At 43.9% G+C, this 19,870-nt stretch overlaps 1 protein-coding gene across 1 annotated transcript in view; it reads right to left on the bottom strand.

The window, feature by feature from the left end:
- The window catches only part of LOC124680756 (tryptophan--tRNA ligase, cytoplasmic-like), a 54,668-nt gene extending 41,077 nt beyond the window's left edge, over positions 1-13,591 (bottom strand). Inside the window, exon 1 of the mRNA XM_047215807.1 lies at positions 13,028-13,591. Coding sequence (XP_047071763.1) covers positions 13,028-13,591 — 564 coding nt within the window. The remainder of the gene's footprint in view (positions 1-13,027) is intronic.
- Between the last annotated feature and the right edge of the window lie 6,279 nt (positions 13,592-19,870).

Raw genomic sequence — 19,870 nt, 5'->3', positions numbered from 1 at the left:
TGAAGTTGTTGTCGAAGTTCATGCAAATCTTCCGACAAATGTCTGCTTGACGAACCTTCGAGGGGATTATGGTCGACTAGTACTTTCTTCGAGAAGGAAGATGCAGGTGAAGCAGCGGCAGAACAAGGAGTGGTCGAGTAATTATCAAATATTAACTGGAAAAGAAAGGCCCAGGATCAATGATAAGCACGAAGAGGAATTTCATTACTTTCTAGAAAATTTACACGGACATTACAAAAGAAGTTCTCCAGAGGGACTAACAGAGTAATTGTCGCCAAGGCTAAAATGGCGACAAGAGCAAAAGAAACGAGAGAAAGAAAAAACAAGAAGGCATGCAACTAGACCTCCGGCCTCGATGAGCTAGGAGTCGAAGCTGGCTTGATCCCGAGATATGCCAAGATTTTCTTCGTGTTGGGCTTGGCTGCCTTAATCAGCGACCTCCATCTCGACTGCTCTATCTGATCGGTGTCGCCAACTTTCATCCAATCAAGAGTCTGTTGGCTGTCAGCAACCAGGGCAACAGTGTTTTCGACAGCAATCTTCATATTTTCCTGACGCATCTTCAGTCCAAGGTCTTCTGATGAATTGAAGTTCTTGGCAAGGGCAAGGAAAGTCGGGGGCTCCTCTTTCTTCGGGAAGAAGTAGGGGAACAACACCGACAATCCGGCACTAGCATTTGCCACGCCTTCACGAATTTCGCGCCCATGAAGCTCTAGATAAGAAAGTGCGTCAAGGAGAGGGTCATTGTCGGGATTCTCCAGATCAAAATCTTGGTTTGTTTGGGCTGCCACAGGAAGCAAAACATTAATCAAAACCAAGAAACAGGAAGTCCAATAAAATAGAAGGGATTGATAATATTACTCAAAGTACGTCGACTTTGCGACTTCAGACGCTTGAGGATCCCCTGCTCACGAGCAGCCTGTGCAGCTTTCTGCTCGTTTAAAGCAGATTCAGCATCTTTAAGCCTTTTCTGCAGTTCCTCGACACTAGCAGCTTTTGCTTTGGCTTCATCAGCCTCGGCTTTAGCTTCGCTAGCAACAAGTTCGGCTTTCTTGCGAGCCGCCTCACTTTGCTCCAGTTTTTGAGCAAGTGCGTCGGCACGATTATTAGCCTCTACAAGTTTCTCTGTCGAGATAAAAAAAAGGGGGAGGACAGATCAAAAATCGCGACAAACAACAGGAGCAAAAAGTCAGGAGGAACGGCAAGTATAAAGGTTGTTACCTTCAGTTCTGCTGGCATACTCACGATACCCAATGAATTGGGATCCGATGCGGATAAGATCTTTGATCATGGGCTGTCAAAGAAGAACAATGCCCCTTTCTTCGACTTCTCCATCCTCAGGAAGAGGAGGAAGGGAAGCCATAGTAGGATGGTTCTGCAGGAAAATAGCGGCAAAAGGAAAATTAGAGAGATATCAATACAATGAGATGCAGGGAAAGTTTGGAACAAAATAAAAATTCGAGAAGACAAAATACCTCGGGGAGAGGATTGGCGGAGCTGTATGGTTCCACGCGACAAGAGGAGGGAATAGGATCCTTCTTGTTCAGCGAGGAAATTCTTCGAATTAGCTTCTCCAAGTCCTTCAAAGAAAGATCATTGGAGAGCCTATTGGCGTCATTTTTACCAGAATACGTCCAAGGGGGATTTTTGCGAGCCTGAAGAGGCTGCACTCTAATCCTAAGAAAATAAGCAGTGATTTGAACACCAGAAAGCTCTTTGCCCCGAGTATTTTGAAGCTGACGAATGCGAGACATAAGAGCTTCTGTCGCCTTTTTCTCTTCTTCGGAAGCTTCAGCATCCCAGGAGCGGCGGCATTGAATTTTGGCGTTTCCGTCGAAAGGGACTATGTTGTCTTCCACGGAATTGGCACTTTCTTCGTGTATATAGAGCCACCTTTTGCGCCATCCTTGGACAGAGTCAGGAAATTTGACGTCGAAGTAATCAACGTCGGTTCGGACACAGATAACAACGCCCCCTATGTTGTAGGAGGCGTTGTGAGCGCCATTACGGCGGAGGCAGAAAATGCGTTTCCAAAGAGCCCAATTAGGAGGGATTCCAAGGAAGCATTCGCAAAGCGTGATAAAAATAGAAATATGGAGGATGGAATTAGGAGTCAACTGGTGCAGTTGAATCCCATAAACAAAAAGAAGGCCGCGGAGGAAATCGTGAATTGGGGCGGAAAGGCCGCGGATGAGGTGATCAACGAAACTAACCCGATACTCCATTGGAGGGTTTGGGTAGCTTTCTTCGCTGGGAAAGCGGATGGCGTCTTCCTTCTTCATCAGGCCAAGCCTCTTCAGCATATTGACATCTTGGTTGGAGATTTTAGATCTCTCCCACTCAAGATCCTCAGCAGCCATCTTGGATTCTGGAGTGCTGTGGCGAGTGAGTCGCGTGCGCGGTGGCATCAACGGCACTGGAAAAGCAATGTTCGTGCGTGCGGAAGATCAGAAGGAGTTGGGCGCAGGGGAGTCTTTGCAAGGAGGAACAGATGTGCGGCGCAAGCGAAGGAGTGAACCGAGGTTGAAGAAAGGTTTATATAGGAATCGGGCGAAGTAATGGACCGTTGGATGAAGAAATCGTGTGGTGAAAAAGGGATCTTGCAGATAAAAGGGTAAAAAGGTATTTTTACTGAGATGGAATGGAACAGGCGTTACCGAACGTGCGCCAGGAAAAGCGGAGGACGTGTGTCCCCCACTTGCACGACGTGTCCACGTGGTGGGAACAATGGACCCACAAGGCAGGAAAATCCCGACTATTAATAGAGATGAAGTGAATTTGACAAAGGAAAGTATGTCGACAAGAAAAATAAAAGGAGAATGGCGACAGGAGAAGTCATCTGAATACTTCGGAAGCCTTTGGTCAAATACAAAGTTTTTGCCCAAATGCTCGGGGGCTACTTCGGTAAAAGTAAAATTTCGACTATGGCAATATAGAAATAGCGGGAGCCTACAACCAAACACAAGTTCTTGGCTGTAGCCTCGGGGGCTACTCCCATCGGGAGCGCTGTTCGCGCACCCGAGAGATATAAAAAAAAAGAAAGAGAAGAGAATATCGGGAAATACTGACAATATAGCGATAAGGTGGATTAAAATGTTGAGCCTACAACCAAGCACAAGTTCTTGGCTGTAGCCTCGGGGGCTACTCCCATCGGGAACGCTGTTCGCGTGCCCGATGAAATTAAAAAAGGAAAAGGAAGAAAGATAGAAAAGCAAGAGAGTATATTTCGAGTTATAATTAACTCTACATATACTCCCATCGGGAGATTAATATAAGTCATATTTGACTCGATAAAATGTGCCATTCCAACAGCCGGAAAAACACTCGACAATATATTCTCAGAACGCCAAAGTTGCGATCAATTTCTGAATGCCGCAAATTTGCGAAGGTAAGACCCCAGATCCGTTCTGCTGGGCGTGGCATCGCCTAAGACTGCGCTCTGCTACTTTTATCCATATCAACAGATACGAAGAAAAATCCTAACGGACGCGTTAGGTACTCGATAAATTTGACTGGGACTCGACAGAATGGTAAGACCTTAAGCGGCACCTGTCGGAGTTTACACCGATATCCGGAGATCATGTCCAGGGACGTGATCTTGAAGTAGGTTTTTGCGGATTGCCACTAGAGCAGTTAACTAGTACCTGATCCGTCAGATGAACTAGCCCCAACTACCAGTATCCCTGTACAATATAGAAATTTATATGAAGAAATATAGAAAAGTTTAGATTGTCAAATAAAAATAAACAGTGGAGATTTTCCCAGACTCTACGATTCAAGCAAAATCTCGGGGGCTACTGACATAGGCATCCCAAATGGGCTTGCCAAAGATAGTACCCGGGGTTTAATGAAGGCCCATTACCCGAAGAATAAGAAGATTCGGGAGCCCAAGATGTATTAAGGAAAGTAGAGTTGTAATAGGAAGCGTTGTTTGTAATCTGGCGGGATGAGTTAGAAACCGTTCCGGACTCTGTAACTTGTACGAAACGAAACACTCGGCTCTGCCTCTTATATAAAGGGGGAGTCGAGGTACGAGGAAATCATCGAATCATTGTTCACAAACCCTAGTTTTCATAATCGTCGAGTACTTTTCGGCTGAAACCTTCGAGATCTACTTGCCCTCTACTTCTAACTAAACCCTTAGCCTATAACCCGTAGGCATTGAAAAGTTAATCCCTTGTCACTTAGTTTCAGCAAGAGGGATCGAAGCAAACCCCGACAAAATACAAGCCATCGTAACGATGAGGAAGCCAACCAAGTTAAAAGAAATACAGCAATTAACTGGGCGAGTCGCAGCCTTAAGTAGATTCATCGCCAGGCTAGGAGAAAAAGCACTACCGTTCTACGCTTTGATAAAGCAAGGGGAGAAATTCCAGTGGAACGAAGAAGCAGATAGAGCTTTCGAGGATCTGAAACGCAAAATCTCGACACCACCAGTCTTGGTGGCGCCGAAGGAAAAGGAACCTCTCCTGTTAATATCGCAGCCACACCCCAAGTGGTTAGCACGGTGCTAGTTGTCGAAAGAGAAGAAGAAGGAAAACTCCATGGAGTGCAGAGACCAGTATATTTCATCAGCGAAGTCTTATCGCCGTCCAAACAGCGGTACCCGCAGTACCAGAAACTAGCATATGGAGTAATTACAACAGCAAGAAAGTTGCGCCACTATTTTTCGGCACACCCGATAATAGTAGTCAATGAAGCACCGCTTTCAAATATATTAAACAATCCAGAAGCTACAGGGCGTGTCTCCCTTTGGGGAATAGAACTTTCCCCTCGGGACATCACGTATGAAAAAAGAAAGGCAATCAAGTCGCAAGTTTTGCCAGATTTCATCGCAGAGTGGATGGAGCTGCAAAACACGGGACCCCCAGATTTGTCGAGAACTTGGACAATGAACTTCGACGGGTCCAAGAGAGTAGAAGGAGCCGGCGCAGGAGTGATACTCATATCACCTGAAGGCGACAAGTTGAAGTATGCCCTACGGATGACGTTCCCAAACGCATCCAACAATGAAGCAGAATATGAAGCCCTTATACACGGGATGAAGATGGCGAAAGCTTGCGGTGCAACTCGACTAAAAATCTTTGGCGACTCACAATTGGTGGCTCAGCAAGTTATGAACCAATGTGATGCGAGTCAATGATAGCATGATAGCATACAAGGAGGTATACAATGAGCTGGAGAAGCTGTTTGATGGATGCGAGGTAAATCATATCAGTAGACTGAGCAATGATGAAGCCGACGTCCTCGCAAACATCGGGTCACAGTGCCTCCCAATCCCGCCAGGCGTGTTTTGGGAAGAAATAGCGGAGAGATCAACGAAGCCGAAGAAGGTGCAGAAAAAAGCAAAAGAAGGAAAAACTTCGGTGTCTCCCAAAGAAACCATAGAGGACGAAGAGGACCAAGAACTTATGATGATGATAGAAGTTCCTTGGATGCAAGCGTACGTATCATATATCCTCAGGAAGGAAATACCCGACGATCCAATTGAAGCAAGGCGAGTTATTCGACGATCCAAAGCTTTCACAGTGATCAAAGGGGAGTTATATAAGCGAAGTATTTCAGGCGTCTTGCAAAGGTGTGTCACATCAGAAGAAGGAAGAATAATCCTAAAAGATGTGCACGAAGGAATATGTGGTCACCACGCAAGCAGTCGAGCTATTGCAGCCAAAGTCTTTCGAGCAGGATTTTACTGGTTGACAGCAATTGAGGACGCAAAAGAGATAGTACGAACTTGCGACGCGTGCCAGAGATTCGCCGCAAAACCGCACTCTCCGGCGGCAGAACTTATGCCAATACCATTGTCATGGCCCTTTGCTCAGTGGGGACTCGACATGGTAGGCAAGTTGCACAAAGCTTCGCCAGGAGGATACGAGTACCTGTTAGTTGCTGTCGACAAATTCACCAAGTGGGTAGAAGCGAAGCCAATAAATTCACCAGACGCACAATCAGCAATCAAGTTCGTGAAGGGCATCGTTTTTCGATTTGGAGTACCTCACAGCATCGTCACAGACAATGGCAGCAACTTCACGTCGAAGGAGTTCAAGGCATACTGTGCGGAAGTGGGCATCAAATTGCACTTCGCGTCAGTTGCACATCCCCAAACTAATGGTCAAGTCGAGAAAGCCAATGGCATCATCTGCAATGGCATTAAAAAACGTCTGCTAGGACCGCTCGAAAAGGCTCGACACACCTGGCCAGAAGAACTGCCAAGTGTTTTGTGGAGCATCCGAACAACACCAAATACGGAGACATAAGAAACCCCGTTCTTTCTCGTCCACGGAGCTGAAGCCGTACTACCAATTGAAATAGAGCACGATTCTCCAAGAGTAACAGGGTACGACGAAGAAACATCACGAAAAGTTCGGGAGGATGATATGGACGCACTTGATGAAGCTCGAGATGAAGTACTGTCACGGGTTACCAAGTACCAACAAGACTTGAAGAACTACCACAGTCGACGATTGCGGCCAAGATCTTTTCAGGTCGGTGATTTGGTCCTACGACTTAACCAGCAAAGTACAGAGAAGCTCGAGTCACCATGGTTAGGACCTTACATCGTCACGGAAGTCATCGACGGAGGAGCATACAGGATCAAGGACAAGAAGACAGGGGTTCCTGAGAAAAACCCCTGGAACGTGGCGCAGCTCCGGCGGTTCTACGCCTAGAGCCGAAATATAGTCCTTCTCTGTAAAAATACAATGTACTGAAACGCCCGCGAGTTTTCAGACGCACTCTTTTCCTTTTCGGGGCACCGAGTGGGGCCGGAAAGGTTTTTAATGAGGCGGGCTCGCGGTGCTGCAATATAATAAAGATAGTGGAGATATACTTCTTATTTTTCGACACGCTCGGGGGCTCAACGCCTAAGTCTCAAAATACATACAATATAGATTCACTGAAATATTTCGCCTTGGTACACTAATACCTCGCCAAATATAAAAATCGGAAGCCAACAATCATAAATATAGTGTACACGTCAAAAATCTTAAGTGCTTTGGTCCAAGAACCTCGCAATAAAAATATAGAACTTCGATATCAAAGATACTCGAAGATTGGCAATCCATCAATGAAAAAATAAGGATGTCCTATTACAACATAAAGAAAAATCTTCAAGGTGGAAAAAATAGTACAACCTTTACCCAGAAGGCTCGGGGGCTCCAACAATATAGAGGACTTTTGCAATATACAACAAATTTCTTCGGAAATAAAAAAGAAATCAAAAAAGTTTGAGATACAAGGTTTCCAATATAGTACAAATCAGTTAAATCCCAAGATACTATCTACGGACAAGCCTCTGGTTGTTTTATGTTCAGCATAAGAACCCTTGATAAAGAACTCTGAGTCCATCCGAAGAAGCTCATCTATCATCGACTCGGCCACGGGAGCTACCATATCATCGATTGTGTCAATATCATTTTTCCGCCGCGTTTTCTTAGCCAGGCAATCAGCAACAATCTTCGTCAGGTCTAACTTTGGATGAAAAATATTGATCATAATCATGGCGAACCTTGCTCCAGCAGTGAGTTGAGCTCGCACAAAATTATGAATACGGGGAGCATCTCTGAATACCTCCAATAATTCAGGAAGAGTTTTGGGAACCTCATTTCGAGGAAATAAAGTCCTATAAACAAGGGTTAATGTTGTCGTGCAAAAACTGAGAAATTCGCGCACTTGGCAAGCACGATCTTGGAACCTAACAATTTGTTGGGTTCGTTCAGGAGTGGCCCAAAACAAACAGCCATGGTTAAGAGAAAGATTGACAAGAAGATTCGTTCTCTCGTTCACTCTTTGATCTTCGGCAGCAGCATCAAGAACCGAGCCTATTAAGCGACAAGGCAAGAAATTTGAAGGAAGGCACAGCAAAATAAAGAGAAGGCATTATGAGATCGCAAAAACGTACCTAACATATCTGTGCTAGCTTCCAGCATCAGCTCGAGCATACTATTTTCTCGGGTCGTGGCTCCCTTTGCTTCCAATACAGCAGCATCCTTGGCAGCCGTAGCTTCTTTGGCTTGTTGGAGAGCAAGTTTTTCTTGCTCGGATGCTCTCCGAGATTGTTCCATCATTGCCAGAGTTTGTTTCTTCATGGATTGAAGTTGTTGTCGAAGTTCTTGCAAATCTTCCGACAAATGTTTGCTTGAAGAACCTTCGAAGGGATTATCATCGACTAGTACTTTCTTCGAGAAGGAAGATGCAGGTGAAGCAGCGGCAGAACAAGGGTTGGTCGAGTAATTATCAAATATTAACTAGAAAAGAAAGTCCCAGGATCAATGATAAGCACGAAGAGGAATTTCATTAATTTTTAGGAAATTTACACGGACATTACAAAAGAAGTTCTCCAGAGGGACTAACAGGATAATTGTCGCCAAGGCTAAAATGGCGACAACGGCAAAAGGAATAGAGAAAACAAAGGAAAGAAAAAGCGAAGGCATTCAACTAGACCTCCGGCCTTGATGAGCTAGGAGTCGAAGATGGCTTGATCCCGAGATAGGCCAGGATTTTCTTCGTGTTGGGCTTGGCTGCCTTGATCAATGACCTCCATCTTGATGGTTCTATCTGCTTGGAGTCGCCTACTTTCAACCAGTCAATAGTTTGTTGACTGTCAGCGACCAGGGCAATAGTGCTCTCGACAGTGATGACCCACAAGTATAGGGGATCGCAACAGTCTTCGAGGGAAGTAAAACCCAAATTTATTGATTCGACACAAGGGGAGGTAAAGAATACTTATAAGCCTTAACAACTGAGTTGTCAATTCAGCTGCACCTGGAAAAGCACTAGCAACAGGGGTGATGTGAAAGTAGCGATGATATGAGAGCGATAGTAACGAGTAACACAGCAGCAGTAATAGTAATATGAGAGCAAGGGCACCAGAAAACAGTTGACATGTAGAACGAGTATATGATGATGAAAGATGGACCGGGGTTCCCAGCTATCTACACTAGTGGCAACTCTCCAATAACAAATGTTGGGTGAACAAATTACAGTCGGGCAATTGATAGGATTGAAATAGCATTAAGACAGAATATCAAGATCATTAATCATGTAGGCATGTTTTCCAATAATAGTCGTACGTGCTCGCAATGAGAAACTTGCACAACATCTTTTGTCCTACCAGCCGGTGGCAGCCGGGCCTCAAGGGAAACTATCTGGATATTAAGGTACTCCTTTTAATAGAGTACCGGAGCAAAGCATTAACACTCCGTGAAAACATGTGTCCCTCACATCACCGCCATCCCCTCCGGTTGTCCCGATTTCGTCACTTCGGGGCCTTTGGTTCCGGACGGTGACATGTGCATACAACTTGTAGATACAATCTAAGCAATAAGTATAGAGCTTAAATCTAAGATCATGGCACTCGGGCCCTAGTGACAAGCATTAAGCATAACAAGATTGCAGCAACAATAACTTCATAAACTTTGTAGATAGACAATCATAACGTAACAATCCATCGGATCCCGACAAACACAACACCGATTACATCAGATGAATCTCAATCATGTAAGGCAGCTCATGAGATCATTGTATTGAAGTACATGGGGGAGAGAATACCAACTAGCTACAGCTAGAACCCGTAGTCCATGGGGGAACTACTCACGGAGCATGATGGAGGCGATGGCGTTGATGGAGATGGCTTCCGGGGCACTTCCCCGTCCCGGCAGGGTGCCGGGACGAGACTTCGTCCCCGAATTGGAGTTTCGCGATGGTGGCGGCGCCCCGGAGTCTTTCTCGGAGTTTCGTCAAGAGTTACGGTGTTTTTAGGTCGAAAGGGATTTTATAGGCGAAGAGGCGGCGCAGGGGGGCATTCGGGGCGCCACACCACAGGCCGGCGCGGGCCCGGGCCAGGCCGCGCCGCCCTATGGTGTGGTGGCCCTCCGGCCCCTCTCCGACTCTTCTTCGGTGTTCCGGACGCTTCCGGGAAAAATAGGAGGTTTGGTCTTCGTTTCGTCGAATTCCGAGAATATTGCCCGAACAGCCTTTCCGGAACCAAAAACAGCAGAAAACGAGAACCGGCACTGTGGCATCTTGTTAATAGGTTAGTTCCGGAAAACGCATAAAAACATCATAAAGTGCAAGCAAAACATGTAAGTATTGTCATAAAACAAGCATGGAACGACAGAAATTATGGATACGTCGGGGACGTATCAGCATCCTCAAGCTTAGTTCCTGCTCGTCCCGAGCAGGTAAACGATAAAAAGAATAATTTCTGTAGTGACATGCTACTTACATACCCTTGATCATACTATTACAAAGCATATGAAATGAATGAAGTGACTCAAGGCAATGATCTATAGTTGCTAACAAATAGATAACATATAGCAAAACTTTTCATGAAGAGTACTTTCAAGACAAGTATCAAAAGTCTTGCACAAGAGTTAACTCATAAAGCAATAGATTCAAAGTAAAGGCATCGAAGCAACACAAAGGAAGATATAAGTTTCAGCGGTTGCTTTCAACTTGTAACATGCATATCTCATGGATAATTGTCAACACAAAGTAATATGATGAATGCAAATATGCAAGTATGTAAGAATCAATGCACAGTTGACACAAGTGTTTGCTTCTAAGGTGGAAGGAAGTAGGTAAACTGACTCAACATAAAGTAAAAGAATGGCCCTTCAAAGAGGAAAGCATCGATTGCTATATTTGTGCTAGAGCTTTGGTTTTGAAAACATAAAGAGAGCATAAAAGTAAAGTTTTGAGAGGTGTTTGTTGTTGTCAACGAATGGTAGTGGGCACTCTAACCCCCTTGCTAGACAAACCTTCAAGAGCGGCTCCCATGAATTATTTTTATTTTTGGTTGGCACTCCTTCCAACCTTTCTTTCACAAACCATGGCTAACCGAATCCTCGGGTGCCCGCCAACAATCTCATACCATGAAGGAGTGCCTTTTTATTTTAGTTTCATTATGATGATGACACTCCTCCCAACCTTTGCTTACACAAGCCATGGCTAACCGAATCCTCGGGTGCCGTCCAACAATCACATACCATGGAGGAGTGTCTATTTTTGTTAATTAATTTGGGACTGGGAATCCCATTGCCAGCTCTTTTTGCAAAATTATTGGATAAGCGGATGAAGCCACTAGTCCATTGGTGAAAGTTGCCCAACAAGATTGAAAGATAAACACCACATACCTCCTCATGAGCTATAAAACATTGACAAAAATCAGAGGTAATGAATTTTGAATTGTTTAAAGGTAGCACTCAAGCAATTTACTTTGGAATGGCAGGAAATACCACATAGTAGGTAGGTATGGTGGACACAAATGGCATAGTGGTTGGCTCAAGTATTTTGGATGCATGAGAAGTAATCCCTCTCGATACAAGGCTTAGGCTAGCAAGGCTATTTGAAGCAAACACAAGTATGAACCGGTACAGCAAAACTTACATAAGAACATATTGCAAGCATTATAATACTCTACACTGTCTTCCTTGTTGCTCAAACACTTTTACCAGAAAATATCTAGACCTTAAGAGAGACCAATTATGCAAACCAATTTCAACAAGCTCTACAGTAGTTCTCCACTAATAGGCTTAAACTACATGAAAAAAACTTAATCATGATCTACTTGAGAGCTCAAAACAATTGCCAAGTGTCAAATTATCCAAGACATATGAGGCATTTTCCTTTTCCAACCAAATAAGTATTGTAGCTTCCAACTTTTATCATTGAACATTAAAAGTAAAATGAAGAACAAGTGTTCATATGAAAAAGCGGAGCGTGTATCTCTCCCACACAAGGATTGCTAGGATCCGAATTTATTCAAACATAAACAAAAATAAAAGCACACGGACGCTCCAAGTAAAACACATATGATGTGACCGAATAAAAATATAGTTTCAGGGGAGGAACCTGATAAGTTGATGAAGAAGGGGATGCCTTGGGCATCCCCAAGCTTAGACGCTTGAGTCTTCTTGAAATATGCAGGGATGAACCACGGGGGCATCCCCAAGCTTAGACTTTTCACTCTTCTTGATCATATATCATCCTCCTCTCTTGACCCTTGAAAACTTCCTTCACACCAAACTTCTCATAAACTTCATTAGAGGGATTAGTACTCAAAAAATTTGAATCCACCTTGGTCCTGTAGTGGCACATTGCAAGAACTCAATAAAACATTAGCTACAGCTCTCCACGTCTAGAAAACCTCGCTTAAAGTTCACAAGAGACAATGCAAAAAACAGAGACAGAATCTGCCAAAACAGAACAGCCAGTAAAGACGAATTTTAATAAAATACTTCCGTTGCTCAAATCAGAAAACTCAAAACTAATGAAAGTTGCGTACATATCTGAGGAACACGCACGTAAATTGGCATATTTTTCTGAGTTACCTACAGAGAAAACAACCCAGATTCGTGACAGATAGAAATCTGTTTCTGCGCAGAAATCCAAATCTAGTATCAACCTTCGATTAGAGGCTTCACTTGGCACAACAAAACACAAAACTAAGATAAGGAGAGCAGCCCCGTCGATGGGCATGTTCGATCGGCTCGACCGAACAGGGCCCCCGAATTTCCGAGGCCCCCAAAACCGTGCTACCCAGTAAGCCCATTAAGCCTCTTGCGCTCCTACACGATCTGGAGATGAATCCATCGATAGACGCTCACGTTTCGCATCGGCAGTTTCCGCACAGCATTTGCTAGCGTCGTCTCGTCTACTGCCCTACTCGCATGAGTCGCGTCGCATCCGCCGGCGTGGATCCATATTCCTTTTTCTTGTCGCTATTGTCTTCCTGTTCCTGGGTCCTTGCCGGCAGATTGATTAGCGGGCTTGGGGCTGGGAGCAGCTTCAGAAAATTACCGATCAAGACATCAAGTTCACGCACGTCAAGGTCCTTGCCTCCTTGCTTTTTTTTTTTTTTGAACTGGGTGAGCTTTATTCATTAGGCAACCAAAGTTTTACAATCACGCATGAACGAACCCAGCACGCAGGGAGGGACGTTATCATGCAACACACCACACTCACTCTTGCCTAATTGCGCTAAATCGTGCGCCACTATATTGCTCACCCTAGACACTTTGCAAACCTTCACTTCTGGTAGCAAAGCAAGCATAGCTCGTGCCTCCATGAAAAGGCTCCAGTTCGACGAACGGTCCCTGTCCAAGGAGGAAAGAACAGCAACAATCCTGGCGCAGTCCGTTTCAAGAATTCCAGAGAATTGCGGATTTGCAGCTAAGTATCTAATGCCTTCCAATAGAGCTAGAATTTCAGCCTCCTCCGCGCTAGCACACAACGGCAACGTCTTCCAGGCAGAGAACAGAACTCGCCCTGTATCGTTTCTTACCACCAACCCAGCTCCGCCAGGAACATTAGGCGAGTTCCAACCGGCATCCACATTAACCTTGATCCACCCAGGCCCAGGGGCTAGCCATTTCGAAGGCACTTCAGTTGCCATGACAGGTGCAGGCCTATTCACCACTATAGCTGACTTGCCTTTAGGGTCCGGTGCTGAGGTCCCTGGCTGGAGGGAATCCACATAGCTCTGAAGGAATGGCACAGACGCTGCAATGGAAGCCTTGCCGTCGCCATGTACCGCATTGTTTCTGTGATGCCAGGTGCGCCACAACAGGAACAAGAGCTTGACACGCATGGCTGTTGTAGCTCCGTCAAGAAGAAGGAGAAACCAATTGCGTCCCGTATATCGGAAGGCCTCCTCGGACGGCAGCAACCAGACGCTCCGCATGCCATCACGGAGGGCTCGGGCCAAGGTACACCGCACCATAGAATGGTGCCTTGCCTCCTTGCTGTTCGCCTGAGAATCTACCGATCGATGATCATTGATCAACCTGATCATTGATCAAGTTTTGTACTTTCTGTTCAGCGTCAAGGTTAGAAGCAGCAAACTTGTCGATTAGTCATATTGAATTTCTTCGAATTATTTTATTAATTTACTAATTTGAGAAGAAATCATGAGAAGAACTAGGTCTCAATCGGGTGCAGAAAAGAAGAAGAAAAAACAAAGATTAGAAGCAGCAAAGTCTCAAAAGGGTGCTCTAGACAGATTTATCGTGAAAGAGCCTCAAATAAATTCCGAAAACCAATCTCGAATGCTTATGTTGACGATGGTCATGGTGATGATACAGTAGAGGTTGAGGCTCACACTGCAGAATTTGATGAAGATGATGGTAATAATACTGGCGACGAATGTGATGATGTTAATATTGGCGATGGACACGATGATGGTAATACTGATGATGAAGGTAATGATGCTAATGTTGGCGTTGAAGGTAATGATGCTAATACTGATGGTATGATGTTCAAGACAATGATGCTACTGTTCGCGATGACATCAATAGCTCTTTTCATCATGATATATTTGATCCAAGGTATTGGGATTGGCAACAATAGCACTTAAGAATGATATCTTGGAGAAGATTAATTATAAAGATATGATTAAAGATTTTGTTTCAATAAATACCAGACGGATGATGCTTTTTGGCACAACATGAGGTTCATTTATTATTTTAGTGCTATATTTACTCTTTTAGAATGAATACCTGATATATTTCTAAGCATTGAACAGAATAGCGTGTTCTGAAGCTATATGATTAATTGAACATATAATTTCGCTTTACTAGTAACTAAGTTCGAACGCAAAAAAATAGCCCCAGTTTGTAAGGCGCACCGGGGCCCCCAAATTCTGGAGACGGGGCTGAAGGAGAGGTTGCTACAGTAGTAAACAACTTCCAAGACACAAATATAAAACAAAGTACTGTAGCAAAATAAAACATGGGTTATCTCCCAAGAAGTTGCTTTCTTTATAGCCATTAAGATGGGCTCAGCAGTTTCGATGATGCACTCGCAAGAAATAGTATTCGAAGCAAAAGAGAGCATCAAGAGGCAAATCCAAAACAAGTTTAAGCCTAACATGCTTCCTATGCATAGGAATCTTGTACACAAATAAATTCATGAAGAACAAAGTGACAAGCATAAGAAGATAAAACAAGTGTAGCTTCAAAATTTTAAGCATATAGAGAGGTGTTTTAGTACCATGCAAATTTCTACTACCATATTTTCCTCGCTCATAATAATTTTCAGTAGCTTCATGAATAAACTCAACAATATAACTATCACATGCAACATACTTTCCATGATTTCCAAACACATAATTTTTATCAAGTTCAAGAATAGTGGAATTAAAACTTTCAAACTTACTATTATTAATAATATAACAAGGTAGTTGATCAATCTCAATAGATATGGGACTCATAGAATAAGTCAAGAACTCTCCAATCCCATTTTCATTAGTAGTACAATTAATATTATCAAGTAACATAGGACCGTCATCTAGAGCTTTATCATAAACATTTGCCAAGCAAGATTCTTTAGTACCATGCATTTCGACATCAGGCACAAACAAAGCATTATCATAAGATTTATCAAAGTAGCATGGATTATCATATATAACAGTAGCATAATTATTTTCACAAGTTTTACTCATAGGCAATACTTCAAGAGAATCCACAGGAACATAACATTCAACCTCTTCCGGTAAGCATGGAGGACAATCAAATAGTGTAAGAGATAAAGAGTTACTCTCATTAGAAGGTTGACATGGGTAGCTAATACATTCTTCCTCCTTTTGTTCGTCGCTCTCCTCTTCTTTTTCATCCAATGAGCTTTCAGGTTCATCAATTTCCTCCTCTTTTTCATCCAATGAGCTTTCAGGTTCATCAATTCCTTCTTCCACAGGTTCCTGCAAATTGTGAGTGCATTCTTGTGTATTAATGTGTCTCTCTTTATAATCAAGGATATAAGGATTCCTACTGTTGCATTCTATGCAAGAATTAAGGATAGTAGAGACATAATCTTTAAGGCCCTTACAAACAACACAAGTTTCATAATTCTCAACCATGAAGGATTCTATCTCGGAGGCTCCCATAAATAAGACAAATTGTTATACCTCTTCGAACCCATAATGAATATAGCAATTCCGATTATAGCTCTTAATTAAAAATTCCTCACTAAAGCCACATTGAAATTTAAGATGTTTAGTATCCTGTTGAGAGCAACAGTTTATATCATGGCATTCAAGCAAGATTTTAGCAATTGTATTCAGTTTTTCTATCATAGCACCCATTATTTTACCAGTTCTTGATTCTCTATAATTATTATAACATTCTATAAGCTCCAAGTAAGTTGTAGGTTCTCCCATAACAGCAATTTTTAATTTTTAGGTTTTTCAATTTTTTATGGATTTTTGGGTATATGAGGAAAATAAAACAAGACAAAAAGTAACTAGGCAAAAGTAAACTAAGCAAAATAATACTAGACAGAAATAAACTAAGCACAAATAAACTAGACAAAAGTAAACTAAGCAAAACAAAATAAAATAAAACAGAGAGAGATGTAGAGTGTACTCCCCGGGTGAACTTATGAGTAGAGCTATGCCTCCCCGGCAACGGCGCCGAGAAAATAGTCTTGATGACCCACAAGTATAGGGGATCACAACGAGTCTTCGAGGGAAGTAAAACCCAAATTTATTGATTCGACACAAGGGGAGGTAAAGAATACTTATAAGCCTTAACAACTGAGTTGTCAATTCAGCTGCACCTGGAAAAGCACTAGCAACAGGGGTGATGTGAAAGTAGCAGTGATATGAGAGCAGTAGTAACAGTAACACAGCAGCAGTAATAGTAATATGAGAGCAAGGGCACCAGAAAACAGTTGACATGTAGAACGAGTATATGATGATGAAAGATGGACCGGGGTTCCCAGCTATCTACACTAGTGGCAACTCTCCCATAACAAATGTTGGGTGAACAAATTACAGTCGGGCAATTGATAGGATTGAAATAGCATTAAGACAGAATATCAAGATCATTAATCATGTAGGCATGTTTTCCAATAATAGTCGTACGTGCTCGCAATGAGAAACTTGCACAACATCTTTTGTCCTACCAGCCGGTGGCAGCCGGGCCTCAAGGGAAACTATCTGGATATTAAGGTACTCCTTTTAATAGAGTACCGGAGCAAAGCATTAACACTCCGTGAAAACATGTGTCCCTCACATCACCGCCATCCCCTCCGGTTGTCCCGATTTCGTCACTTCGGGGCCTTTGGTTCCGGACGGTGACATGTGCATACAACTTGTAGATACAATCTAAGCAATAAGTATAGAGCTTAAATCTAAGATCATGGCACTCGGGCCCTAGTGACAAGCATTAAGCATAACAAGATTGCAAGCAACAATAACTTCATAAACTTTGTAGATAGACAATCATAACGTAACAATCCATCGGATCCCGACAAACACAACACCGATTACATCAGATGAATCTCAATCATGTAAGGCAGCTCATGAGATCATTGTATTGAAGTACATGGGGGAGAGAATACCAACTAGCTACAGCTAGAACCCGTAGTCCATGGGGGAACTACTCACGGAGCATGATGGAGGCGATGGCGTTGATGGAGATGGCTTCCGGGGGCACTTCCCCGTCCCGGCAGGGTGCCGGGACAGAGACTTCTATCCCCCGAATTGGAGTTTCGCGATGGTGGCGGCGCCCCTGTAGTCTTTCTGGAGTTTCGTCAAGAGTTACGGTGTTTTTAGGTCGAAAGGGATTTTATAGGCGAAGAGGCGGCGCAGGGGGGCATTCGGGGCGCCACACCACGAGCCGGCGCGGGCCCGGGCCAGGCCGCGCCGCCCTATGGTGTGGTGGCCCTCCGGCCCCTCTCCGACTCTTCTTCGGTGTTCTGGACGCTTCCGGGAAAAATAGGAGGTTTGGTCTTCGTTTCGTCGAATTCCGAGAATATTGCCCGAACAGCCTTTCCGGAACCAAAAACAGCAGAAAACAGGAACTGGCACTGTGGCATCTTGTTAATAGGTTAGTTCCGGAAAACGCATAAAAACATCATAAAGTGCAAGAAAAACATGTAAGTATTGTCATAAAACAAGCATGGAACGACAGAAATTATGGATACGTCGGGGACGTATCAGACAGCAACCTTCATGTTTTCCTGGCGCATCTTCAGTCCAAGATCCTCCGACGGATTGAAGTCCTTGGCAAGAGCAAGGAAAGTCTTAGGCTCCTCTTTCTTCGGGAAGAAGTAGGGGAACAACTTCGACATTCCTGCGTCAGCATTCACCACGCCTTCGCGAATTTCTTGGCCGTGAAATTCCAGATAAGACAACGCGTCAAGCAGAGGATCATTGGTGGGATTCTCAAGATCAAAATCTTGGCTCGTTTGACCTGCCAAAGAAATAACATATTAGTCGACAGCAAGAAATAATAAAGGAAAGCAAGCCTTACAAAAATAGAAGGGATCAACAAAAATACCAAGGAAGCAACAATTTTGCGTGTTCACGCGCTTGAGGATTCCCTTTTCACGAGCAGCTTGTGCGGCCTTGTGCTCATTTAGAGCAGCTTCAGCATCTTCAAGTTTTTTTTGCAGTTCTTCGACACTAGCAGTTTTTGCTTTGGCTTCATCAGCCTCCACTTTTGCTTGGCTGGCGTCAAGTTCGGCTTTCTGGCGAGCCTTCTCACTTTGCTCCAATTTATGAGCAAGAGTGTCGGCAAGCCTGTTGGCCTCTGCAAGTTTCTCTGCCAAAGTAGAAAAGAACAATCAAAATTGCGACAAAAATAGAAGCAAGAAGATTGGAAGCAATGACAGCACAAAGTTGTTACCTTCAGTCTTGCTGGCATATTCACGGTACCCAATGAATTGGGACCCAATGCGAACAAGCTCTTTGATCATGGGCTGTCAAAGAAGAATAGAGAAAGAAAACTTCGGTAACAGAAAAAAAAATGAAGGCACAAAAAGAAGTAAACAGAGGAAATATAGATATTAGCAGGCAAGTCAAAAACTTACATCATCTAAGAGCGCCTGAGAAAAGCTACCCAATTGAGGGGCAGGCTTGACGATCGTTTCAACCCTCGCCCTTTTTGGTGAAGGAGCAAGGGGGCTTGAAGGAGGAGTGGTGGTGACGACGTTTTGTTGAGGAGGCGAAGATTCTTCTCCTTCAACTACCGTCTCCGACACAAGCAAAGTATGTGACACGCTCGTCCGAGGAGCCACGTCATGAGTTGGTACTTCTTCCTCGTTATCACTGCGATTGAGGATCAATAGCATAAAAAGTAAGATAAGATAAAAAAACTTCGACTACAGAAATAAGGGGAAATCAAGGTGACTTACGAGCTGACGAGGGATGCGAGATATGGATCATAAGTTGCCTTCTGATGTGAAGGATCAACTTCTTCGGCTTTGGAAGTGCCGGAATCTTCGGCGTTACTCCTTTTCCTTTTCCCTTTTGGAGAAACAGCGGGAGGAGGAGACTGGGCCGACGTAGTATCTTCGGAAGATCCCGCAGATTTTCGAGAATCCACGGGGGTCATTCACAAAAGACGGAGCTTCTTGATTGTCATCAGTGACAATGGCCCTTTCTTCGACTTCTCCACCTTCAGGAAGAGGAGGAAGCGAGATAAGTTTTGGATGATCCTATGCAAAATAAAGCAGGGAGAGATATCAGGAAAGAAGTAACAAAAAGATAGCACAGCAATAACAAGACAAATAGACAAAGATTACCTTGGGAAGTGGATTGGCGGCGCTGAACGGCGTCACACGGCAAGAAGAAGGGACAACATCTCTTTTGCTGAGAGATGAAATTTTTCGGACAAGTTTTTCTAAATCCTTGACCTCCAAATTCACCAACAGCCGATCTACGTCCTCGTCGCCAGCATATTTCCAGAGAGGATATTTGCGAGCTTGAAGTGGCTGTACTCTAGTACTAAGAAAGTATGCAGTGATTTGGATACCCGATAATTCTTGGCCGCGAGTATTTTGTAACTCACGGATTCGAGTCATCAAAGTTTCTGTCGATGCCCTTTCTTCTTCGGTGGCCTCCGCGTCCCAAGAACGGCGGCGAAAG

The sequence above is a fragment of the Lolium rigidum genome, unplaced genomic scaffold (assembly GCF_022539505.1).
Source record: "Lolium rigidum isolate FL_2022 unplaced genomic scaffold, APGP_CSIRO_Lrig_0.1 contig_27846_1, whole genome shotgun sequence".
Taxonomy (NCBI): domain Eukaryota; kingdom Viridiplantae; phylum Streptophyta; class Magnoliopsida; order Poales; family Poaceae; genus Lolium; species Lolium rigidum.
The sequence above is the reverse complement of the archived record's forward strand: the minus strand, read 5'-3'. Positions and strand labels throughout refer to the sequence as shown.